This window comes from Misgurnus anguillicaudatus, chromosome 25, assembly GCF_027580225.2.
Source record: "Misgurnus anguillicaudatus chromosome 25, ASM2758022v2, whole genome shotgun sequence".
Classification (NCBI taxonomy): domain Eukaryota; kingdom Metazoa; phylum Chordata; class Actinopteri; order Cypriniformes; family Cobitidae; genus Misgurnus; species Misgurnus anguillicaudatus.
The window spans coordinates 14682933-14702940 of record NC_073361.2 but is presented as its reverse complement, the minus strand read 5'-3'; the positions used below and the strand labels follow the sequence as shown (position 1 = coordinate 14702940).

The 20008-nt window shown below is 36.9% G+C and overlaps 1 protein-coding gene across 7 annotated transcripts in view; it reads right to left on the bottom strand.

Moving 5' to 3' along the window:
- Positions 1 to 20008, bottom strand: part of asap1b (ArfGAP with SH3 domain, ankyrin repeat and PH domain 1b) — an 86572-nt gene that overhangs the window by 15217 nt on the left and 51347 nt on the right. For 4 of the 7 annotated variants that reach the window (XM_055181666.2, XM_055181662.2, XM_055181660.2 and 1 more), the window contains exons 6-16: positions 19432 to 19506; positions 17131 to 17180; positions 16690 to 16819; positions 15943 to 16028; positions 14032 to 14107; positions 11929 to 12015; positions 11210 to 11310; positions 10998 to 11067; positions 8487 to 8574; positions 8195 to 8243; positions 3226 to 3389 (exon numbers count right to left, since the gene is read on the bottom strand). In XM_055181666.2, the coding sequence (XP_055037641.2) occupies positions 3226 to 3389; positions 8195 to 8243; positions 8487 to 8574; positions 10998 to 11067; positions 11210 to 11310; positions 11929 to 12015; positions 14032 to 14107; positions 15943 to 16028; positions 16690 to 16819; positions 17131 to 17180; positions 19432 to 19506 (976 nt within the window). Of the gene's footprint in view, positions 1 to 3225; positions 3390 to 8194; positions 8244 to 8486; positions 8575 to 10997; positions 11068 to 11209; positions 11314 to 11928; positions 12016 to 14031; positions 14108 to 15942; positions 16029 to 16689; positions 16820 to 17130; positions 17181 to 19431; positions 19507 to 20008 lie in introns of all 7 variants that reach the window. The other 3 variants (XM_055181661.2, XM_055181659.2, XM_055181663.2) reach the window with 1 other exon arrangement.

The window sequence follows — 20008 nt, the reverse complement described above, 5'->3', positions numbered from 1 at the left end:
CACAAACATGCAGACACTGTCAGATCAGTGTTTGTGTGAGAAGATGAAATGTTTGTATTTGTAATGCTGACAGGCGTCTCTGTGCAAGTAACAGAAAAGCTCCATTAGGATCAGGGAAATCTCCGGAGCTGAACCAGTGACAGGGTGAGAAAGATAAGAGTATACACACACGACAGATAAATACACATACACATCATCTCCAACAGTTCCCACTGCACACTCACTAAATCACAGAGTCTTGTGCTATTTCTCTGTATTTTTTCACATTAATTTCACTGTTTAATAAACCCAAGTCGTCGCTCTGCAATCTGCTTTCATACAGATGACTTATTTGTGTTAAAACGGCTAAAAAAAGCAAAAACGCCCCTGGGACCTTTCCAATGTCTCATCTACTTCCAGAGAGTGCAAACAATGAACGAGTGAGAAAGACTGAATAATTCCCAGCAGCCGCCCTATTGAAGCATTCAGCGCATGATCCATTTACATAAGACAGTGATGTAAGAGCCCTTGACTCGACTCTACTGATGCTGCTGGCAATCAGAGAGAGAGAGAGAGAGAGAGAGAGAGAGAGAGAGAGAGAGAGAGAGAGAGAGAGAGAGAGAGAGAGAGAGAGAGAGAGAGAGAGAGAGATGGAAATAAAGAAATAAAAATGAGAGACAGATTGTGGGCTGACAATATGTAGAGCAGGGAGAGAGAGAGCACAGAATAGAGAGAGAGAGAGAGAGAGAGAAAAAAGAGAGAGATGATACTAGAGAAAAACACGCTCCTACATCGCAATGTTGGACAGAGCAACAAAATAATCTAACAACAGACTGATAGATAAAGCTCCTGTAACTCAATTGGTATGGCATTGTTGTGTTAGCAAAGCCAAGGTCATGGGGTCAATCCCCAGGGAACATACTGATATCAAACTGTTTAGATTGTATGCACTTTGGATAAAAGCGTCTACGAAATGCATAAATGTAAATGTTTAGAAATGACGATAAATTGGCAATAAGATATTTCGATAAATGATTGTAAGCACACAGCTGAGTACCCATTGACTTAACTGTGTGCTTACCATCATTTATCAAAATATCTTCTTTTGTGTCCAGCAGAATAAATAAACTCATACAGGTTTAAACAACATGAGGGTAAGTAAATGATGACAGAATTGACATTTTTGGGTGAACTATCCCTTTAATATTAGCTATAGATCATTGAAATCTTGCTGCCTGCCAAACCTCTCTTTTTTACAGCGATCCAACCATCTCCCATCATCATTTGAAAATAAATTAGTATTTATATTTTCGACCAGATATTGGTTCCAGTGGTCAGTTTAGCCACTAGCCAGACCAATAAACAAACACAGACCGGAAGTTAAAGGTATACCGGAAGACTTTAACGATTTTTTAGAAAAGAACCGCCCTCTCCACTTTTAAAGCAACACCAAAGAATTTTTTTTACCTTAAAATAATGTTTCCAAAAAAGTTTCAGTCGTTCATCCACTCGAAACAGGGTGAATGGCACTTTCACATTCACTTTGCAGCCCTCTATTGGCCAAAACCGCACTAAAGAAGTTTCCAACCGTCGGGTCGCGGTCCTGTCGAGTGAAAACTACAAAAACTTGCTTTACGGCAGACCTACAATCCAATCAGAGCCAGCTTTGATGCAGTACGCTAAATTATTTACGACAGTGGTAATGGACAATTCCCCTTCCAACCTGTAGGGGGAGCAAAAAGCAAAAACTCTTTAGTGTTGCTTTAAAAAAAATTGCACATGCGCAACACTGCTTCCGAGAGGGAACGCCTATTAAACGTGTGCACGAGAAAGCATGTACGAGCCTAGTTCTTCTCGTGCACGCTCTGTTTACAAGTTGCTGTCGGCTCGGCATGGCTCATACATTGAGATGTTTACCGTGTTTGTGCAGTTCGTGACTTGTGTCAGGGCTAGCATCGCTAATTATGGCTTACAGCAACTTTTACTAGCAGTAATTTTAAATGGATTACCTGTCGAGTAGAAACTTCGCGACTGAGGCATCAGTGTGAAGCCCAACCTGTGCTTTTAGCGCATTACAGCGTGTGAAATATTCTCCCCAAAACACTCTGGTCTTGTTTCTTTCTGCAGAGGTCTTTCTTTTCTTGTCATACAATTCGCAGACACTTTTTCTCTTGCGATTTTGAAAAAACACGGTGAGAACGCGAGCTTCAATGAATGGCTGAAGCCGTAGCCCACCACACATACACCTGAAAGTGCGCATGTGCAGAAAGCGAACCTATGGGGAATTCTCCGCTACAACTTTAACTTTGGGCCAGGCGTGTAACCGTGACAACACACGTCTATATAATATCTTCTGAAGCCATAAAAATGCGTAAAAGGTACTTATTACACAAAATCCACATTTGGACATAATGTGTATTGTGAACACATCCACTCTACAATGAAAATAATCCACCCCGTTTTTAATCCCCATTAAACCAAAGCAGTCTCATTAGACATGCTGTTTTGATTCTCTTATCAATGTGAGGTCACATTGATAAAGCCCCGGCCACTTACAGTCCTGCCTTACCATAACTTCCACTGAATTAGATCTATTTTAACTAAAGGCGCTCACTGTCTAGTTGGAAAGGAAGTGAGGAGTTGTAGCTCATTTGCATTAAAACAGCACATTTAGCTCCCACCCAAATTTTGGACATGTTATAATAAATGATCTGTTGGGCATTTTGAGCTAAAACTTCACAGACACATTCAGGACACACCTGAGACTTATATTACATCTTGTAAAAGGTGCCCTGTAAAAACTTTACATCACTTTTTATACATTCAAATCTGGAAAAACAAGACATATTTTAAACTACCAAATTTGTGCAGTTTTTCCTTGAAGGCTTGACAGACACTAGTAATGTTTATGTTGCGAGATAAACTTAATTTTCATCTGCATTTGTAACATCAAGTTGGAAAAATGATGACAGATTTTCATCTTTTCAGATCCTTCACCATTTAAGAAATATTATAACCACAATACTGCACTTGAGGATGCCAATTTAAATAAGCTAAAAGCAGACACGAGAGTCCTATTTTGGGGAACTACTGACACAAATAACAGAACAGCAGGAATAGGGGCATTTTACTGTGTTTCTACAGAAACTCTTAAACCAAAAATATATTTCAAGTCTAAACACGGCAGCACACGAGACAAAACAAAAACAAAGAGCGCAAACCAATTATAAGTACACAGCATATTACCTGGAGCTCCACAGTCACAACAGACTTCATTGCCCGGCATACGCAGCACGTCATCTATAATAGCTTTAGTGAGATCTTCCAGCCCATCATCTCCTCCACTTTGCTCTCCTCTGAATGCCATGTTAAGCGCCTCCTCCTTATTGTTAGTTAACACTGAAATCCATCTGTAGAAGATAAAACATGTTAACAAAAAACACGTTCTCCACCTTTTCTGTTTCAGCCGTAAATCTCAAGGAGCATAAAGTGCATCAAATTTAAAGGTGCAGTGTGTAATTTTTAGAAGGATCTCTTGACAGAAATGCAAAATAATATACAAAACTATATTATCAGGGGTGTAAAAAGACCTTTTTATAATGAACCGTTATGTTTTTATTACCTTAGAATGAGACGTTTTTTTCTAAACACACTGAGGGTCCCCTTACATGGAAGTTGCCATTTTGTGCCGCCATGTTTCTACAGAAGCCCTTAACGAACAAACCTTTTTACAAAGTTTACATGTTTTTTGGGTGATGGCTACCGTAGCTTCTCTATGCGTTTCAAAAGCGAGGGGTGAGCAGTGGACTAAGCAATTGGTTGCAATTCGTAACCTCACCACTAGATGCTGCTAAAATGTACACACTGCACCTTTAAGTCGTTTTGTCATTCAGTGTATTGATTTGTATGTATTCTTGTCAACTTTCTGATTTCCCAAAAATGCTTTCTGCGAAGGACTTTCTTCACCCATTAAAACGTACGAGTTACGCTACCAGCAACATGCTTCAACCGGCACAATAGCTAAATCCTAAACCAGCACTCAAGGCATTTTGTAAGACCCTCTCCATGACCTCCTTCATTATTTCCCTTGGCATTTATTCCTAATTCAGCAGATTTACACGAGGTGGGGAGATACACAGTGTTTAAATGACAGACCAGGCGTCTGGCTCGCAGCCATGGAGTCATTTAAAAGACAGTCCAGTCAAAAGCAGTGTGAATGGACGGTGAGATTGATGTATAAAGGGGTTATAGGGTCTCATTCTGATCAGCCTCGGTGCTTTTAAGAGCCCTTTATAATGGCTGTTAAATGGCGGAGTAAGAAAGCGTTCACCTCACACCGCTGATGACAGTGATGAACAGCAGGGAGCTCACAGTAGTGTGTGGTAGCGCTGGTACTGTGGTTAAGAAAATGCAGAAAAGCCCGCAATGTAGATGTTTTGATATTCGTGAGTGTGTGTTTGTGTCTAAAGGAGTCATGGAAATGTCACGTGTGGTCTCTCTGTGACCTCAATGAGCAACGGCCAACTTAAGACGAGTGCCGAGTGCCAATGCCACTTCACAGACTTCTCGCCACACAGACGCAAAAAGGCTTGAAGCAAACGGCTTATCAATCGGTTATGAGCTCACTACAATTATTTTTAGAATGCTAATTTGCCATAAAAGATTTTTTAAACTGGTCACAAAAGAGGAAAGTGGCATTTTGGTCAGACAAAACTTTGACAGTTCCAGGGAGATTACTGCAATACCGTAATTGTTCAAATTGCAGAGAGGAAATCCCACAATCAGCATATAAAACATTTCTTAGAGATTACTGCATTCACACAAAAGTAAGATTTTAGGGTCTGTGCATGTTATGAAGCAAAGAGATAAAACTTTAAGAACTTTAACTTAAATCTCAATTATTTTAACCGTTATTCATGATGATTATGCATTTACAGGTTTTAAAGTGTAATGACATTTTTCTAGCAGAAAAACAATCAGGTTTTATTAAAGAAATAAAACGCAACAAAGGAACAAAATATAGAGAGGAAAAGCAATCATTATCAATGTCACGCTCTTTAGTTATCCTAAAAAAAACATAATTGTGCTTTTGCTAATATTGTGCTGCCCAATTGCTTGTTATATACTGTATCAAATGTTTGGGTGATTCTCACGAAACCATTGAAACACCACGGCACTAATGATTTTAGCTTTAAAATGTGTAATATAGTAACATTAAAAAGCATCAGAATTAACACAATAATGTGCTCTACCTTGCACAATGTGTGATTTCAACATAAAAATTTATAATTGTAAATTTTATCTCATTTTCTGCTGAAATTCTCATTACCGCAATGTGTCCGGCTGTGTTTGAACATGCGTTATGTTGTAATTTAATCAAATTAACACAAAAATATTAAGAAAAAAAATAAATGGATGTTTTGCTAGACTACTTTAGATGACAGAAAAATATTTACTGAATATTCATGTATAATAATAATGAAGAAAAATTAGGAAAATGATGTGTCCATGCCTGATGTTCTCATCCTCCGCAACACTTTTTGAGAACAGTTTAAGCACACATACAGAATTTTAATAAAGTTTGATTTTGAGTGACCAAGCACATGGACCAGTTGCTTCAAGATGGCTACCAGGTAAGATCATTTTTTTACAGTTAATTTGAAATATTGTCTTACACGACATTTTGATTATCATTTCCGCAACAGATGCTTATTAAAAGCATAATACTTTGATTTTAAATGCATGTGCAGAATCTCCAAATTATGTTCTTTCAGGTTTGTCATGTCACTTTGAAAATATGTCAGTGTTGATGTTTTCTGACTGTTGCGGTAATGAGATTTTTTAGGACTAATTTTTTAAATTATGTTACAAAAAGTGTTAAATGATAAGTAAAAGTTTTTAAATTAATGTTCCCATTTACTCCAGACTTTGTTTTTCAATGTCTGGTGGGAAAAAAATTTAAGCAATTTTTAAATTTTCATGCTTGACATTTTTAAAACCAAGTTTTAGTGAGAATCACCCGTTTATACTAGTGATGCACCGATGTATCAGCCGATTGATGCATTTAAAACCATCCGCATATCGGCAATATCACAAAAAAGGCTGATAACGATTGTTTATAAATTAACAGCTTGAAGGCAATAAGTTGAATGTCTGTTGCATAACCCATCATTTTAAAAAAATCATTATCAAAATAATTACATACTTCCCAAAACAAAATATAATCTGTACAAATTATAGTTTGTCAGACGTGCAACGGGGAAAAAATAGTAAATCACTTAGGTAATCATGTGAGAGAACGTTCATTTACGTGAGCCATGTGGTCAGAGTAAGAGTATTTTGGGAAAATGTCTGCAATCTGAAAAATCTCGAAAAATCTCAAAATTTTATCTTACTTTTAGCCTAACTTATTATGTTGGTCAGTTGAATGTTAAATAAATAAAATCCATGTTCAGTAAAAATAATTTGATGCAGATATAAACTTGTACAATACCATACAGTTGGCCTATTAACTAGTGTTTAAATCTGTATCGGAACCCAAAAATCATATTGGTGGATCCCAAGTTAATACTGTATATACTCTGCTGTCGATTTATTAAAATTATCAAAATATTACAGATGGGCATACAGCCATAAAAGTTTGGAATAAATTTATAATTTTCATACTTCAAAAGTTTAAGTACAGTACACTCACAATTTTAGTAAAGAAACCCACACACGGATGTTGGTGCAAGTGTGCATGCTGACCTGTGGAAGATTATCAATGATCAATGTGAAACATGTATAATTGTTCATTTATTTTCAGTTGTTAATAGTGCTGGGCAAAGATTAATCGTGATTAATCGCATACATTTTTTTTTGCATAATATGAAAGTGTGTGCATTTATTATGTATATTTAAATACACACACATTTATGTACGTATTTAAGAAACATTTACATGTGTACATATATTTATTTATATTTTTATATATTCTATATGATATATAATTTAAAAAAAATTATATATAAATAAAAAAATTCTGAAACGAATAAATTTATGTGTGTGTGGTTAAATGTACATAATAATTACACACAGTACACACACACATATATTATGCAAAAAATCACTTTTATTTTGTATGCGATTAATCGCGATTAATCTTTGCCCAGCACTAGTTTTTAAATATATTTTTAAAAGTAAGTTCAAATTTATTTTTTTACCAACGTAAAGCATTATTGTATCTCATATCGTATATAACATTATCCAGTAAGCAATATTTTGTTTACGTGTATATTTTGTGTGGTGCAATGTGTATATTTTATCGGCATCTAGTGGTGAGGCAGTGAATTGCAACCATCGGTTCAGTCCATCAAGGTGCGATTTGTCAGGGAGATGGGGAGATTATCCCCCCCCTGGTATTTATATCCCTGCCTCTGATTAATAATTTTTTATCCCAGGTGGGGACAGAATGTATCCCCCCATGATAAATGGTCATCAAACGTTCATATAAAGCCCTAAAATAAAGATAATTTAACATAACTAAAAATGCTGCCAGGCAATAGTGCAAACAACAGTAAAATCAGGCATTGAATATTACTGTCAGCGCTTCCGACAGCAGGATTAGATTATGATCCTTTTTTAATCCATGCCAAGATTTTCCAAATGTCACCAAGCACCAATAGTCTATTTCAGCTTGAAAACAGTCAAATAATAAATTAAAAGGATTCCAAGCAACATATCATCATATTTTAGAGGATGTCACAAAACAAATCCATAAAATATTTCTATTGAGAAAGAGACCGCAGAAACTACCATCATTAGGATCAAGGGGAACTCCCAGGATGACACAGGAAAGCAAAAAATAAGTTTGTTATGAAACAAACTATTTTTTTTAGTCTGACGTCTTGTTTAAGTAGGCATATATACTGTAGTCTTTTTATTGTTATACTGAGAATACATTGTGCATTGATCTACATCAGGGGTCTCCAACCTCTTTTTTGTGTTACTTGTTGATTTTATTTTATTTTACTGGTAGATATGTTTTAGTATTGTTTAAAATATTAACATACATAAACTAAGCAAAGCTAATATAAAAAATATTGGAGACCCCTGATCTATATACACCACTAAATGCACAGTTATGTTGCATTTCTGTCAAGAGATCCTTCTAAAATGTACACATTAACAAATTTTGACAAACATTATCCCACCAAAAACTCAAAATCCCACTTACACAATAAACTCCTGCTCGTCCTCGGCCTGGAAGTGATACGTGCGATTATCTGAAACACATGACAAGTGAAATACTGTTTCTATGAAGACATGATGATTTCTAATTAAACACCATAAGATAGTCATAAAGTCATAATTCATATTCAAAGTTCAATTACACAGTGATTTAAGAATGAACTGATCATGTTCTTCCAAGAATCGTTGCAGTAAAGTAAACAGACACATTTCACAAAGCTACTAAATCACTCATGTGGTCTCCCACAAGAAACTTGCCCTATGGTTTAGTTACTCACGTGAAATGAGGTCAAAGCATTTCCTGTCCTCAGTGCTGGGCTTCACCTGACATGTGAGCAGGTTGAGTTTGACTGGTTGCCTGTTTGACTGAAATGACAACAGAAGAAATACAAAAATACTTTCATATGCTTTCTATGGTACATCAAAAACTGAGCTTTCATTTAACATTTTGAATCAAATAAGTTGCATAATTACAAAATAATTGCAGTTAATTGCATGCATGTATTTGCTGCAAAAAGATAAGTGTTGTTTAGAGAGGTGTGTTGCCTGCAGTAGCATATGGGTCAGGGGGCATGAGCAAGTCTGATTCACGATTGTACATTTCCTTTGGTGTGTAAGTGTGTATTAGTACATGTTAACAATATGCAAAAGGTACAAATCCCAAAGTAAATGATGACGCAAGTTATTGTTTCCAACGTAAATCTCTTTTCTTGGACTAAAACAAACACACGGATTGTAGGCAACACTGACGTGGACGACGTTATCATAATTCATCGGAGTTTGACTCACAGCCTGTAAGTTAACTTCTGTTAGCATTGCATTGTGACCGAATCTTTCAAACATGATAAGGAGTGTTTGAGGAAGACAGGGAAATCTGTAGCTACAAAAATGTAAGGTATGTGAAAAATAATGTGTTTTATGCATTGAATTATACCAAATTCACAAAATACATTTTTTAGCAATAAAATAGGTGCACTTTAATGAGAAACCAACACGTTGTACTGGCAAAACTATAGTCTTAGGCCAGCATGCCTCCATTAGATCTGTTTTGGAAATGGTATAGACCTTTTGCGTGTTTGCAAACAGAGATGACGTTTTTGTGGGCGGAGCCCAACTGGTGGCAGAACGTGAATGCTTCTCAATAGCTGTGTGAAGTGTTTTAGCGTTAAACTGTGATTTTTAAGGATCCGGTGTTCTGTAGAAGTCTGTTTCCCCTATATTTCTCTTAAGTGTAATGTTTCTTATAACGTTTTCACCAAATTAAAAGTTTAAATGGCTTGGCTACTAATTGTGTGCATGTATGTAATGTATATGAATTGTTCTTTATTGGTAAATAAATTATTTTTACAGTATGAATCACTGAAGTACTTATAAGAGCAATACTATCATGTATTCTGTATAATATAATTTATTAAATATTTCATCATTTCCTGTTTTTTATTTCTTCCTTATATTTTTAGCCTACGTGTTTGATCTAAAACTATTATGTTTACATACAAATTAATTTGTATAGGCCTGTTTATATATTATTAACACTTTACATCGTGTGTGTGTGTCTGTGTGTGTGTGTGCTATGTTTATATATTTATTAGTAAACACCATAATTTAAAACAAACAGGAAGAAGACAGGCTAAGATAGAAGGTAAAAAGAAGTGCTAGAAAACGAAAAAAAAAAAAAATGAAAACTTTAATAAATGGTAATATTATTGATATTATGAACTCAATCAAATCTTTAATCTTTCTAAATAAATTATAAACGTAACGTGATGAAAACGCTATAAGAAACACATAGAGGGATCAGACTTCGACAGAACACCGAATATCTTCTCTAATTATCTTCTTTTCTAATTATTAAAAGATTTTCAGATTATTTCATCACTCCAGTCCATAAACACCTATGCTTATCTTCAAATGGTGTCTTGGACAACGGTATACTATAAATATGAAGGTCATCTATTTTGGCATTCCTATTCTGACACTCAACAGCACAACAAAACATTTTCTAGTGTTATATTGTTCGTTTCACTTGTGTCTCATTCCTTTCGCCTGTTTTTTCTGCCACCACATTGCGCGCGTGACGTAACTGTGACGTCGACTCTCAAACTGTCTATAGTGACCGTATATATTTTTTTTTAAGTCTCTCTATTAATATACAACCAGTAAATAAAGGAAGTGTATATCGAGGGGTGAGAACTGGAGGGGTGTAAGTGACATTTATTTCACCCAAAATGTCACCTTCTCAGGGAACAACAGCTACATATGCAACCAGAGACGTTTTTATGTGTCAAACACAACTGTGCCAAAAAGCATTTTGGTATGAATCAACATTTGTATACAGAAGATATAAGCATTTAAAGCGAACAGTTTAGCATGTGTGCCTAAAAGGCTAGAAATGTTATGATATTATCCTACACTATACAGGGAATAATATGGATTTTTTTTCCAAAAAAAAAATCTTGCATAAAATGATTCAAGCACTTTCAATGACCTGTATCTATGTATGGATATTTTCAAAAACTTCCCAGGTCCTTGAATTTTTCCCCCAGATACACAAACTTTCAAGGATTTCAAGGACCCGTGGGAACCCTGTAAAAGAGATACGGTGGGATGTCTAAATGGTTATGGAGACACAAGACTGAAGTTGAGAAAGCTGATGAAGTCCTTTCACTGTTAATGTCAGACCTCAGTTTAACAAAGCTAATAGCAGGAAGACGCGTGTTCAAACCAAACATGTGTGTATGTATGTGTGTGTGAGTGTGTGTGTGTGTGTGTGTGTGTGTGTTACTCACAGTGGCATGAGAGATGGTGAGGACTCCTCCTTTAACTGAACACTTCCTCCTCTGCCAGACCTTCCTCAACCTACAAAAAAACAGTTACACCTCTTGAAATGATTCATACATGTAAAACGCCAAATGTCCTGCTTACGTTTCACCATATATGTGAGAAAACACTCTATAGTAAGCTTAGTATAGGTACAAGTGTGTGTGTAAGTGGCTCATACCCATCACTCTTCTTCATCAGATATCCTTTCTTCTCACTGCCGAACTCTTTGTTACCCTGCAGCTGGTGCATGCTGTAACCGCCCTGTTTGCTCTGAGAGTCCTGCTCGAATATAAAAATACACACAGAAGAATATTTAAAATACACATGCACTGTATGCAACATATTGTATAATAAAAACCAACAACACACTGACAGTCAACAACCTATCAAGTACACATGAGATAAAAGATTTCTATTGTATGTGCAAGCACACATGTCCATCACAAACACACAATGCATGCTAAAGATGCTGAACACTTACTCTTCTAGACTTCAATCCACACAGGCAGCGAAAAAAAGACACATTAGAGGGTGTGTGAAAGCTTGGCACATGATAAAAACTGATGGGAGTGTGTGTACCATGTGTTAAAGTATGGCTGAACCATGATCCCTAACCTAAATTATAAACCTATCTCTCCCATCTCCATCTTCATGCTATTTATGGTTTGCGGTTTTCTACATAAAATCACCCTACATAATGTTAAGTACAGTGTGTGAAAACATAACCTTGATATCTTTAAAATTGACTGAGAAAGATGAGAGAAATCAAACGTTGATGCTCCTAATCTTATCATTAGATTATGAGACTTAAGCATGGATTTCAGACAGGGTCACATATTTGTTATCCTCTACACACATGTAGTATACACCCTGAGGAAAGTCTTGCTGTCTGTTTACCTCCTTTTGGTCCAGCTGTAGAGATGATTTAATGAGATCCCTTAGCGCTGTGAGCTGTTTTTTCTCTTCATCCTGTGTTTGTTTAATCTAAAACCACAAAAGCAAACTTGTTACGCATAAAGACACAAGCATACATCTATGCTAACAAACTACAAAGAAAACTACAGTGCAACAATACTCACGCTGTGTCCAAACCAAGTGAGACATGACAAAACGACAAGTGACGAAAGATCTCTCTTTTAGGATTATACAAGTCCTAACCAGCAGCAAGCAACTACATTTTGATGGTCACCTGGGTTTGATTTCTCTGGAATTGTCGTGGGTTTGCTTTAAACTCTTTGCGCCATTGACAAGTTATCTCGTCAATTAAGAGAAAACGCTTCCCTGAGGAGTTTTTACGGCAATCTATATTTCCGTATGCACTAGGTGGCACTCTTACCCAACTTGACATCCACCTTACGCATCCACTGATTCAGAAACAGTAAAAGCTCTGTGTATGTTTTGATCATCATTCTGTATCTGATCACTAACAAAACCTCCTTTTCAAAAATGCAATTATCTCAGCTGTCTGCTCAAATTTTGGTATTTTTAAAGAAACCTATTTGAGAGGTGATGAAAAGAGAACAAATGAAGATGAACATTTTTTTTTCTTTAATTGCTTTTTTTGTTTGAAAGTAGAGGCTCTGTTCCTTCATTTGATATATTGTATGTTTATATATTTATAGAACTTTTTCTGAAAGACATTAAAATTTTGTGAAAATCATAAAAAATGCTGGTGTTGGTGGGCTAGCCTACTTAAAAAAAAAAAAAAAAAAAAAAAAGTTGATCCGTACAGATCACGACCCACGGTTCGGCTTGCATGCGACTCGCGGATTAATGCGCAAATTAACAAAGGGAAAGTTTATCATATGCACGTGTTTCAAATGCTTGCAAATATTAAGCAGTTTTCTGTACGCACAGACGCACATGCGGTTGAATGTGTCCCATCCAGTCAGATGTGATCATCCCTTCAAAGGTCAGAATTCTTGATGTGTAAACTTTAGCGAGAGTTGCGCTACTGCGTCTCATACTGTAGTCAATCAAAACACATTTGGTGAATACAGCAATGAAAACAACGTAAGGTTTTAATTTGGAGCGACTGTTTATGTTGCGCTGTTTGGAATTCGCCCTTTGTCTGTGCGTGCGCGTTTAAGTGCACTCAAAAGTGGACACACGGAGAGACGCGTTTCAAAAAGCTAGCAAACATATAATCTTTCTGTTTTTGACAGGGCACATACAAACAAAATTATCTCCACAGTATTCTTTTTCTAATAAAAACATTTGTTTATGTCTTAAGTGTATGTATAGATTAGAGGCAGAAACCAGCTTCTCTTAAAGAGACAGTAACCTCAATTAACCTACTAAAGTCTGTGCCATTAATGTTAATCAAACCACAGACAAAAAGAAAATCACTTCTGCAGCCCTAAAAAATAATCATTATATTTAATTCATACAATAAAGACAGTGTTATAATTAATTTGATCCGATTTCTGTACCCAATGCTAATTTTAGATCTTACTTAAAGGAATAGTCTACCCTTTTGCCATATTAAACTATGTTATTACCTCAACTTGTACCATAGGAATGAATGGGGCTAGGCTAAATGCTAACATATTCACAACACGCTGTACAGTGCACGCATTGAAAAAAGATAGGTATGTATTAAATAGGTTGAGGTAATAACATAGTTTAATGTGGCAAAAGGGTAGACTATTTCTTTAATGTGCAACTTTGTTCTTTTTTATAAATGTTTGTAATTTCTTTATTTGTTATTAGATTTTTTCCACCCCTTTTTTTTTTGCTGATTCAAAAAATTATCCGATCCGTGCCTCAAAAACCATAATGTGATCTGAACCGTGAGTTTTGTGATCCGTCACACCCCTAGGGGAAAGAGTTAAAAGTGTTCGGTCTAAGTGCTTGTAATAATATGGCTTGTTACTGGAATTTTGTCGTATCAAAACCGGTTTGGTCACAGTGTAGCGTTCACTGTTATTTTCTTTACATAATACAGTTTTGAATGAATTCAATCAAATAGTTTTAGGCTAAAGTGAGAAAGGTGAGTACATTGTAAAGATCAGCTGCTAATTTCTCAATGTACTGCTTTAGTTTATCTGCAGTCTTCAGGCCGTCTTGGAAAAAGCTGAAAAACACAGAAAAAAAAATGTATTACAGTTGCAAACTCTCAATTAAGGACATACACATTTGTGACCCAGCTAAAGTCATTTTGGAATCCATTCAGCTGATCTCCGTGTCTGGCGCTAGCACTTTTAGCATAGCTTAGCATAATCTATTGAATCTGATTAGACCATTTAGCATTGTGCTAAAAAATAACCAAAGAGTTTCAATATTTTTCCTATTTAAAACTCTTCTGTAGCTACATTGTGTACTAAGACCGACTGAAATTAAAGGAATAGTCAACTCATTTTCAATATTACGCTTCGATAGCATTTAGCTTAGCCCCATTCATTCAATGGTACCAATCAGAGATAAAGTTAGAAGTGACCAAACACATCAACGTTTTTCCTATTTAAGACAAGTAGTTATACGAGCAAGTTTGGTGGTACAAAATAAAACGTAGCGCTTTTCTAGGCAGATTTAAAAGAGGAACTATATTTTATGGCATAATAGCACTTTTGGGAGTACTTCGACTCGCCTGAAAAGTCCGCTCCCCTTCTCCCTCTCATAATGGGAGAGGGAGGGTGTTACTGCACCGAGTCGAAGTACTCCCAAAAGTGCTATTACGCCATAACATGTAGCTCCTCTTTTAAATCCGCTTAGAAAAGCGCTACGTTTTATTTTGTACCACCAAACTTGCTCGTATAACTACTCGTCTTAAATAGGAAAAACGTTGATGTGTTTGGTCACTTCTAACTTTATCTCTGATTGGTACCATTGAATGAATGGGGCTAAGCTAAATGCTATCGAAGCGTCGCAGCGTGCTCCAGCGCTTATGTGCACGCACACAGATGATAGAGGGATGCATCAACAATTCCCAGTTAAGGTAATAACATAGTTTAATATTGAAAATGAGTAGACTATTCCTTTAAAAGTTGTGATTTTCTAGGCAGATATGGCTAGGAACTACTGTCATTCTGGCGTAAAAATCAAGGACTTTGCTGCCGTAACACGATGTAACTACAGAAGAGTCAAGTTTTAAATAGGAAAAATACTGAAACTCTTGGGATTTTTTAGCGCAATGCTAATGGTCTAATCAGATTCAATGGATTATGCTAAGCTATGCTAAAAGTGCTAGCGCCAGACCCAGAGATCAGCGTAATGGATTCCAAAACTGTAAAAATTGAATGTTTAACTCTAGGAAAGCTGAATTAGCCTATTTTCAAAAAAAGTGGGGTGTCCCTTTAAAACAAACAAACAAACACGCTGAATAAGTCCCAGATCCTAACCCTGGTCTCTGATTTGTGAACTAACTTGCAAATGCACTCAAAGCTTTAAAGTAACAAGCAAAAACTTGCTGCTTCTGTGTGTAACTGTAAAGCAAATATCCTGCTTTACATACTGACACAGTTGACTGCAATCCGGCCAAAAATGTCATGTTGGGTGAGTCAGTGGTACAGACACTGCCGCCACACGTTCTATGGGTGATATCTAAGCATGAGTCTGAATTTAAATAACCTTGGGCAATCTCAGCAAGAGCACACGCCACGAAAAAACCTAAAAGCATATCAAAGCCTTGAGACACGAGGTAATTTTGCGGACACGTTTCTGCTGAGACATCTATAGCACAACGCCGGCTCTCAGAATAACATTAACCTTTACACACTGAGTGATACACACTTTCAGTTCCTCTCATCACTTTCAGGCCCTCTAGACACTGACTGGTAAGGTTATATATGGATCAATAACACTTTGAATATCAACATTGCACTCACGTCAAACACGCATTGACGCATTTGCTCAACAGTGACTTTAGGAGATGTGTCGGACTCAATACACAAGCTCACTGACTTCACTTACTTGCATTGTGCGTGGTAATACTTGATCAGGTTCTGAAGGAGGTCAACCCCTTTTTTGGTCTTAATTTCATTCACTTTGATCAAGTACTGCAAAACAGATACAAATGCCAATCAGTCACACATGTCTCAGAAATGTAGCCATAAAAAATATATGACACTTATATTCACACCTATGTAACTATAAATGTTTAAAATACAATGCAATGGCAATATTTCAGCTGCTAACCATTATTTACATTAATTTTAAAATATATCATTAAGGGAAAATTATATTTATGGGGATGCTGTATGGGTATTAATTCATTACCACAGCTATCATCTCTAAAGTATTAATGTGACATTGATGGTTATGATGCTAAGCATACATTTCCAAAATAATGTGAGCCATCTGCTCCTGTGCTGATGAAAGACATCTGACGAGAAGATGAAGAGGTCATTACCATTACATAATGATTTTATATAATTAATATCAGAAGCACCAATCAGAACAGCTGGTGATGTTACTCACGCAGCAACTTAATAGGCAAAGACCCAACGATGGGCTCTGATTGGCTGCACGTGTGGTTTTACAATGTGATGTCATTAACTTGAATGATATGAGTGAACTTGCACTGATGAATGATTTAAATTGAGTTGTAGGAGTATACAAAATATGTCATTGAGTTAAAAATGATACAAAAGGTTAAAAACTTAGTTTTTCGACATATACATTGTAGCGATCTCTAAACAGATGTTTTGAGTTACAGACCTCACACATCTGTAGTTGGAAAAGCCGTCGCTCTTTCTCCATGTCCTCTGCGATTTCCGCCCCAGTGATCTCCGTCCTGATCATCCCATGCTGCTTGGCATGCTCACGTTTCTCCTTCTCAATCTTTGTACTGAACGATAAGAAATCGTATGATCTTAAACAGTAAAGCGTACGATCATAAACAGCAAAATATCTGTATATTTAATATAAACTCATTCGTGTTGGGGAGAAAAAGTGCTGTGTTTATTTTATATTAGTCTCACATCTGCGTGGGAAAATTATCCTTGCTCATGTTATTTGATGGAGCAATCAGATTGTTGTAAAAGGCATCTCATAATTACGACGGCCCACAGGCCGAAAGCAATGGGTCTGAAATCTGAAAAGGGCAATTACGTATATAAGCACACTTTTAACACTCATTGAACAAACATGCAGACGTACAACTTGGCTTCGTAGTCCTTCCAAGCCTTGTCAAAGGGTTTTTTCAGGTCCTGGGAATAAGAAAGCAGAAAACACAGTAAGTTAGGTATAGCAGTTGCAGATGTTACACATCAAACTCCAAGGACAGAGGTGTTGTGTTAATCTAAATAATGCTAACTGTACGAGCAGTCAGGGATGACATATTACAAGCAGTAAACAGCATTATAGTTGTAACATCAATCTGCTCACAGTCATTCCTAATTACCATTCAAATAACTTGCGACAGATCCATTGAAGTGCTCCAAATGGCTGCTAGTGTGTTACACAGATTGCCAATCTTTTAATAGATAATACAACAAAAAAGCGATGTCTGTCACAATTTTGGGCAACACTACTATATATCTATATATATATACACTCACCTAAAGGATTATTAGAAACACCATACTAATACTGTGTTTGACCCCCTTTCACCTTCAGAACTGCCTTAATTCTACGTGGCATTGATTCAACAAGGTGCTGAAAGCATTCTTTAGAAATGTGGCCCATGTTGATAGGATAGCATCTTGCAGAGATTTGTGGGATGCACATCCAGGACACGAAGATCCCGTTCCACCACATCCTAAAGATGCTCTATTAGGTTGAGATCTGGTGACTGTGGGGGCCATTTTAGTACAGTGAACTCATTGTCATGTTCAAGAAACCAATTTGAAATGATTTGAGCTTTGTGACATGGTGCATTATCCTGCTGGAAGTAGCCATCAGAGGATGGGTACATGGTGGTCATAAAGGGATGGACATGGTCACAAACAATGCTCAGGTTGGCCGTGGCATTTAAACGATGCCCAATTGGCACTAAGGGGCCTAAAGTGTGCCAAGAAAACATCCCCCACACCATTACACCACCACCACCAGCCTGCACAGTGGTAACACGGCATGATGGATCCATGTTCTCATTCTGTTTACGCCAAATTCTGACTCTACCATCTGAATGTCTCAACAGAAATCGAGACTCATCAGACCAGGCAACATTTTCCAGTCTTTAACTGTGCAATTTTGGTGAGCTTGTGCAAATTGTAGCCTCTTTTTCCTATTTGTAGTGGAGATGATGGTACCCGGTAGGGTCTTCTGCTGTTGTAGCCCATCTGCCTCAAGGTTGTGCGTGTTGTGGCTTCACAAATGCTTTGCTGCATACCTCGGTTGTAACGAGTGGTTATTTCAGTCAAAGTTGCTCTTCTATCAGTTGAATCAGTCGGCCCATTCACCGCTGACCTCTAGCATCAACAAGGCATTTTCGCCCACAGGACTGCCACATACTGGATGTTTTTCCTTTTCACACCATTCTTCGTAAACCCTAGAAATGGTTGTGTGTGAAAATCCCAGTAACTGAGCAAATTGTGAAATACTCAGACTGGCCCGTCTGGCACCAACAACCATGCCACGCTCAAAATTGCTTAAATCACCTTTCTTTCCCATTCTGACATTCAGTTTGGAGTTCAGGAGATTGTCTTGACCAGGACTACACCCCTAAATGCATTGAAACAACTGCCATGTGATTGGTTGATTAGATAATTGCATTAATGAGAAATTGAACAGGTGTTCCTAATAATTCCTTTAGGTGAGTGTATGTATATTCCTAAAATCCCATGACCCATGGGAACCCTGCATTTTGTATTAAAAATCTGTTTTGCACAAGTCCTGCAATCATGGTATGATGCCATAACCCACATAGAAGAGTGTCTACTGTTCTGTGCCGGGGGGCACATGGTAGTTCTGTGTGAGTCCAAAACCTTTACTTTGAAGTATGGATTGTTACAACATTTATAATGATTGTACCCAATAATAAATAATGAGTTAATAATACAAGGTTGGGCCCCAAGTCAGCTCTATTAAAGTAATGTCCTGCCCCACATGAATAGTGCAGATATAATACTGTAATAGCTTAAATCTAATCAGGTTTACGCCTGACTTCTAAACTGAGAAATGAGAGAGAAAAACAACATTCGCATTTGCATCCAGCAACATACCACCTAGTTTCAGGTAATTAAAATGCCATCTAGTTTGACTCATGACAAGTCCAAATTAGGGTTTTATGTAACCATCCAAGCACCTAAAGATCCCAGGGCATATGGTAAACAAATGAAAATGCTGTTCATGTATTTGGGTTTGTACAGGGGTACAACCAGGACACAAAAATATTTGCATCATACATGCCTGCTCATTAACCCTGTGTGTGTGTGTATGTGTGTGTGTGTGTGTGTGTGTGTGTGTGTGTGTGTGTGTGTGTGTGTGAACAAGAGAAGATCTGTAAATATTTCTCACCCCCTTTACGCCCTTCAGGTCGCCTTTCAACAGGGAATCCAGTGTAAAGATCACGTTATGACTCAGACTCTGAAGCTGCAGGAAGAGATGGCGAAACAGAGGAGATACGATGTTAATATGACACATGACGCTTGGCACAGCATAAGCACAGCACAGGAGAAATAAGAGAAAACATATCAAATACAACCATCTGGAAAAGAGACAAAACACTATGAGGATTAGCAGACCTTAGCTGTCATGTGATGCTTTCGGACAGTTCTTTTCAATTACTCGACATTAATGTTTTACACACAACAGGCCACATGGGCTAGACTCAAATTACAAAGATGTGGCACACCGTAGTGGTCTGCATGGCCTTATGGGATTTTTTTACATAATCTGTAAAATAATTATAAATGGGTAACACTTTACAAAAACGTATTATTCATTACCATTAATGAATGCATTAGCTAACAACTAATCATGAGCAATTTAATTTTATATCATTCATTAATCTTTGCTAATGTTAGTCAACACAAATGTTCATTGATGGTGCAATAAAACAAACTTATACCACGGGTCTGTGTTGAATGCTGTA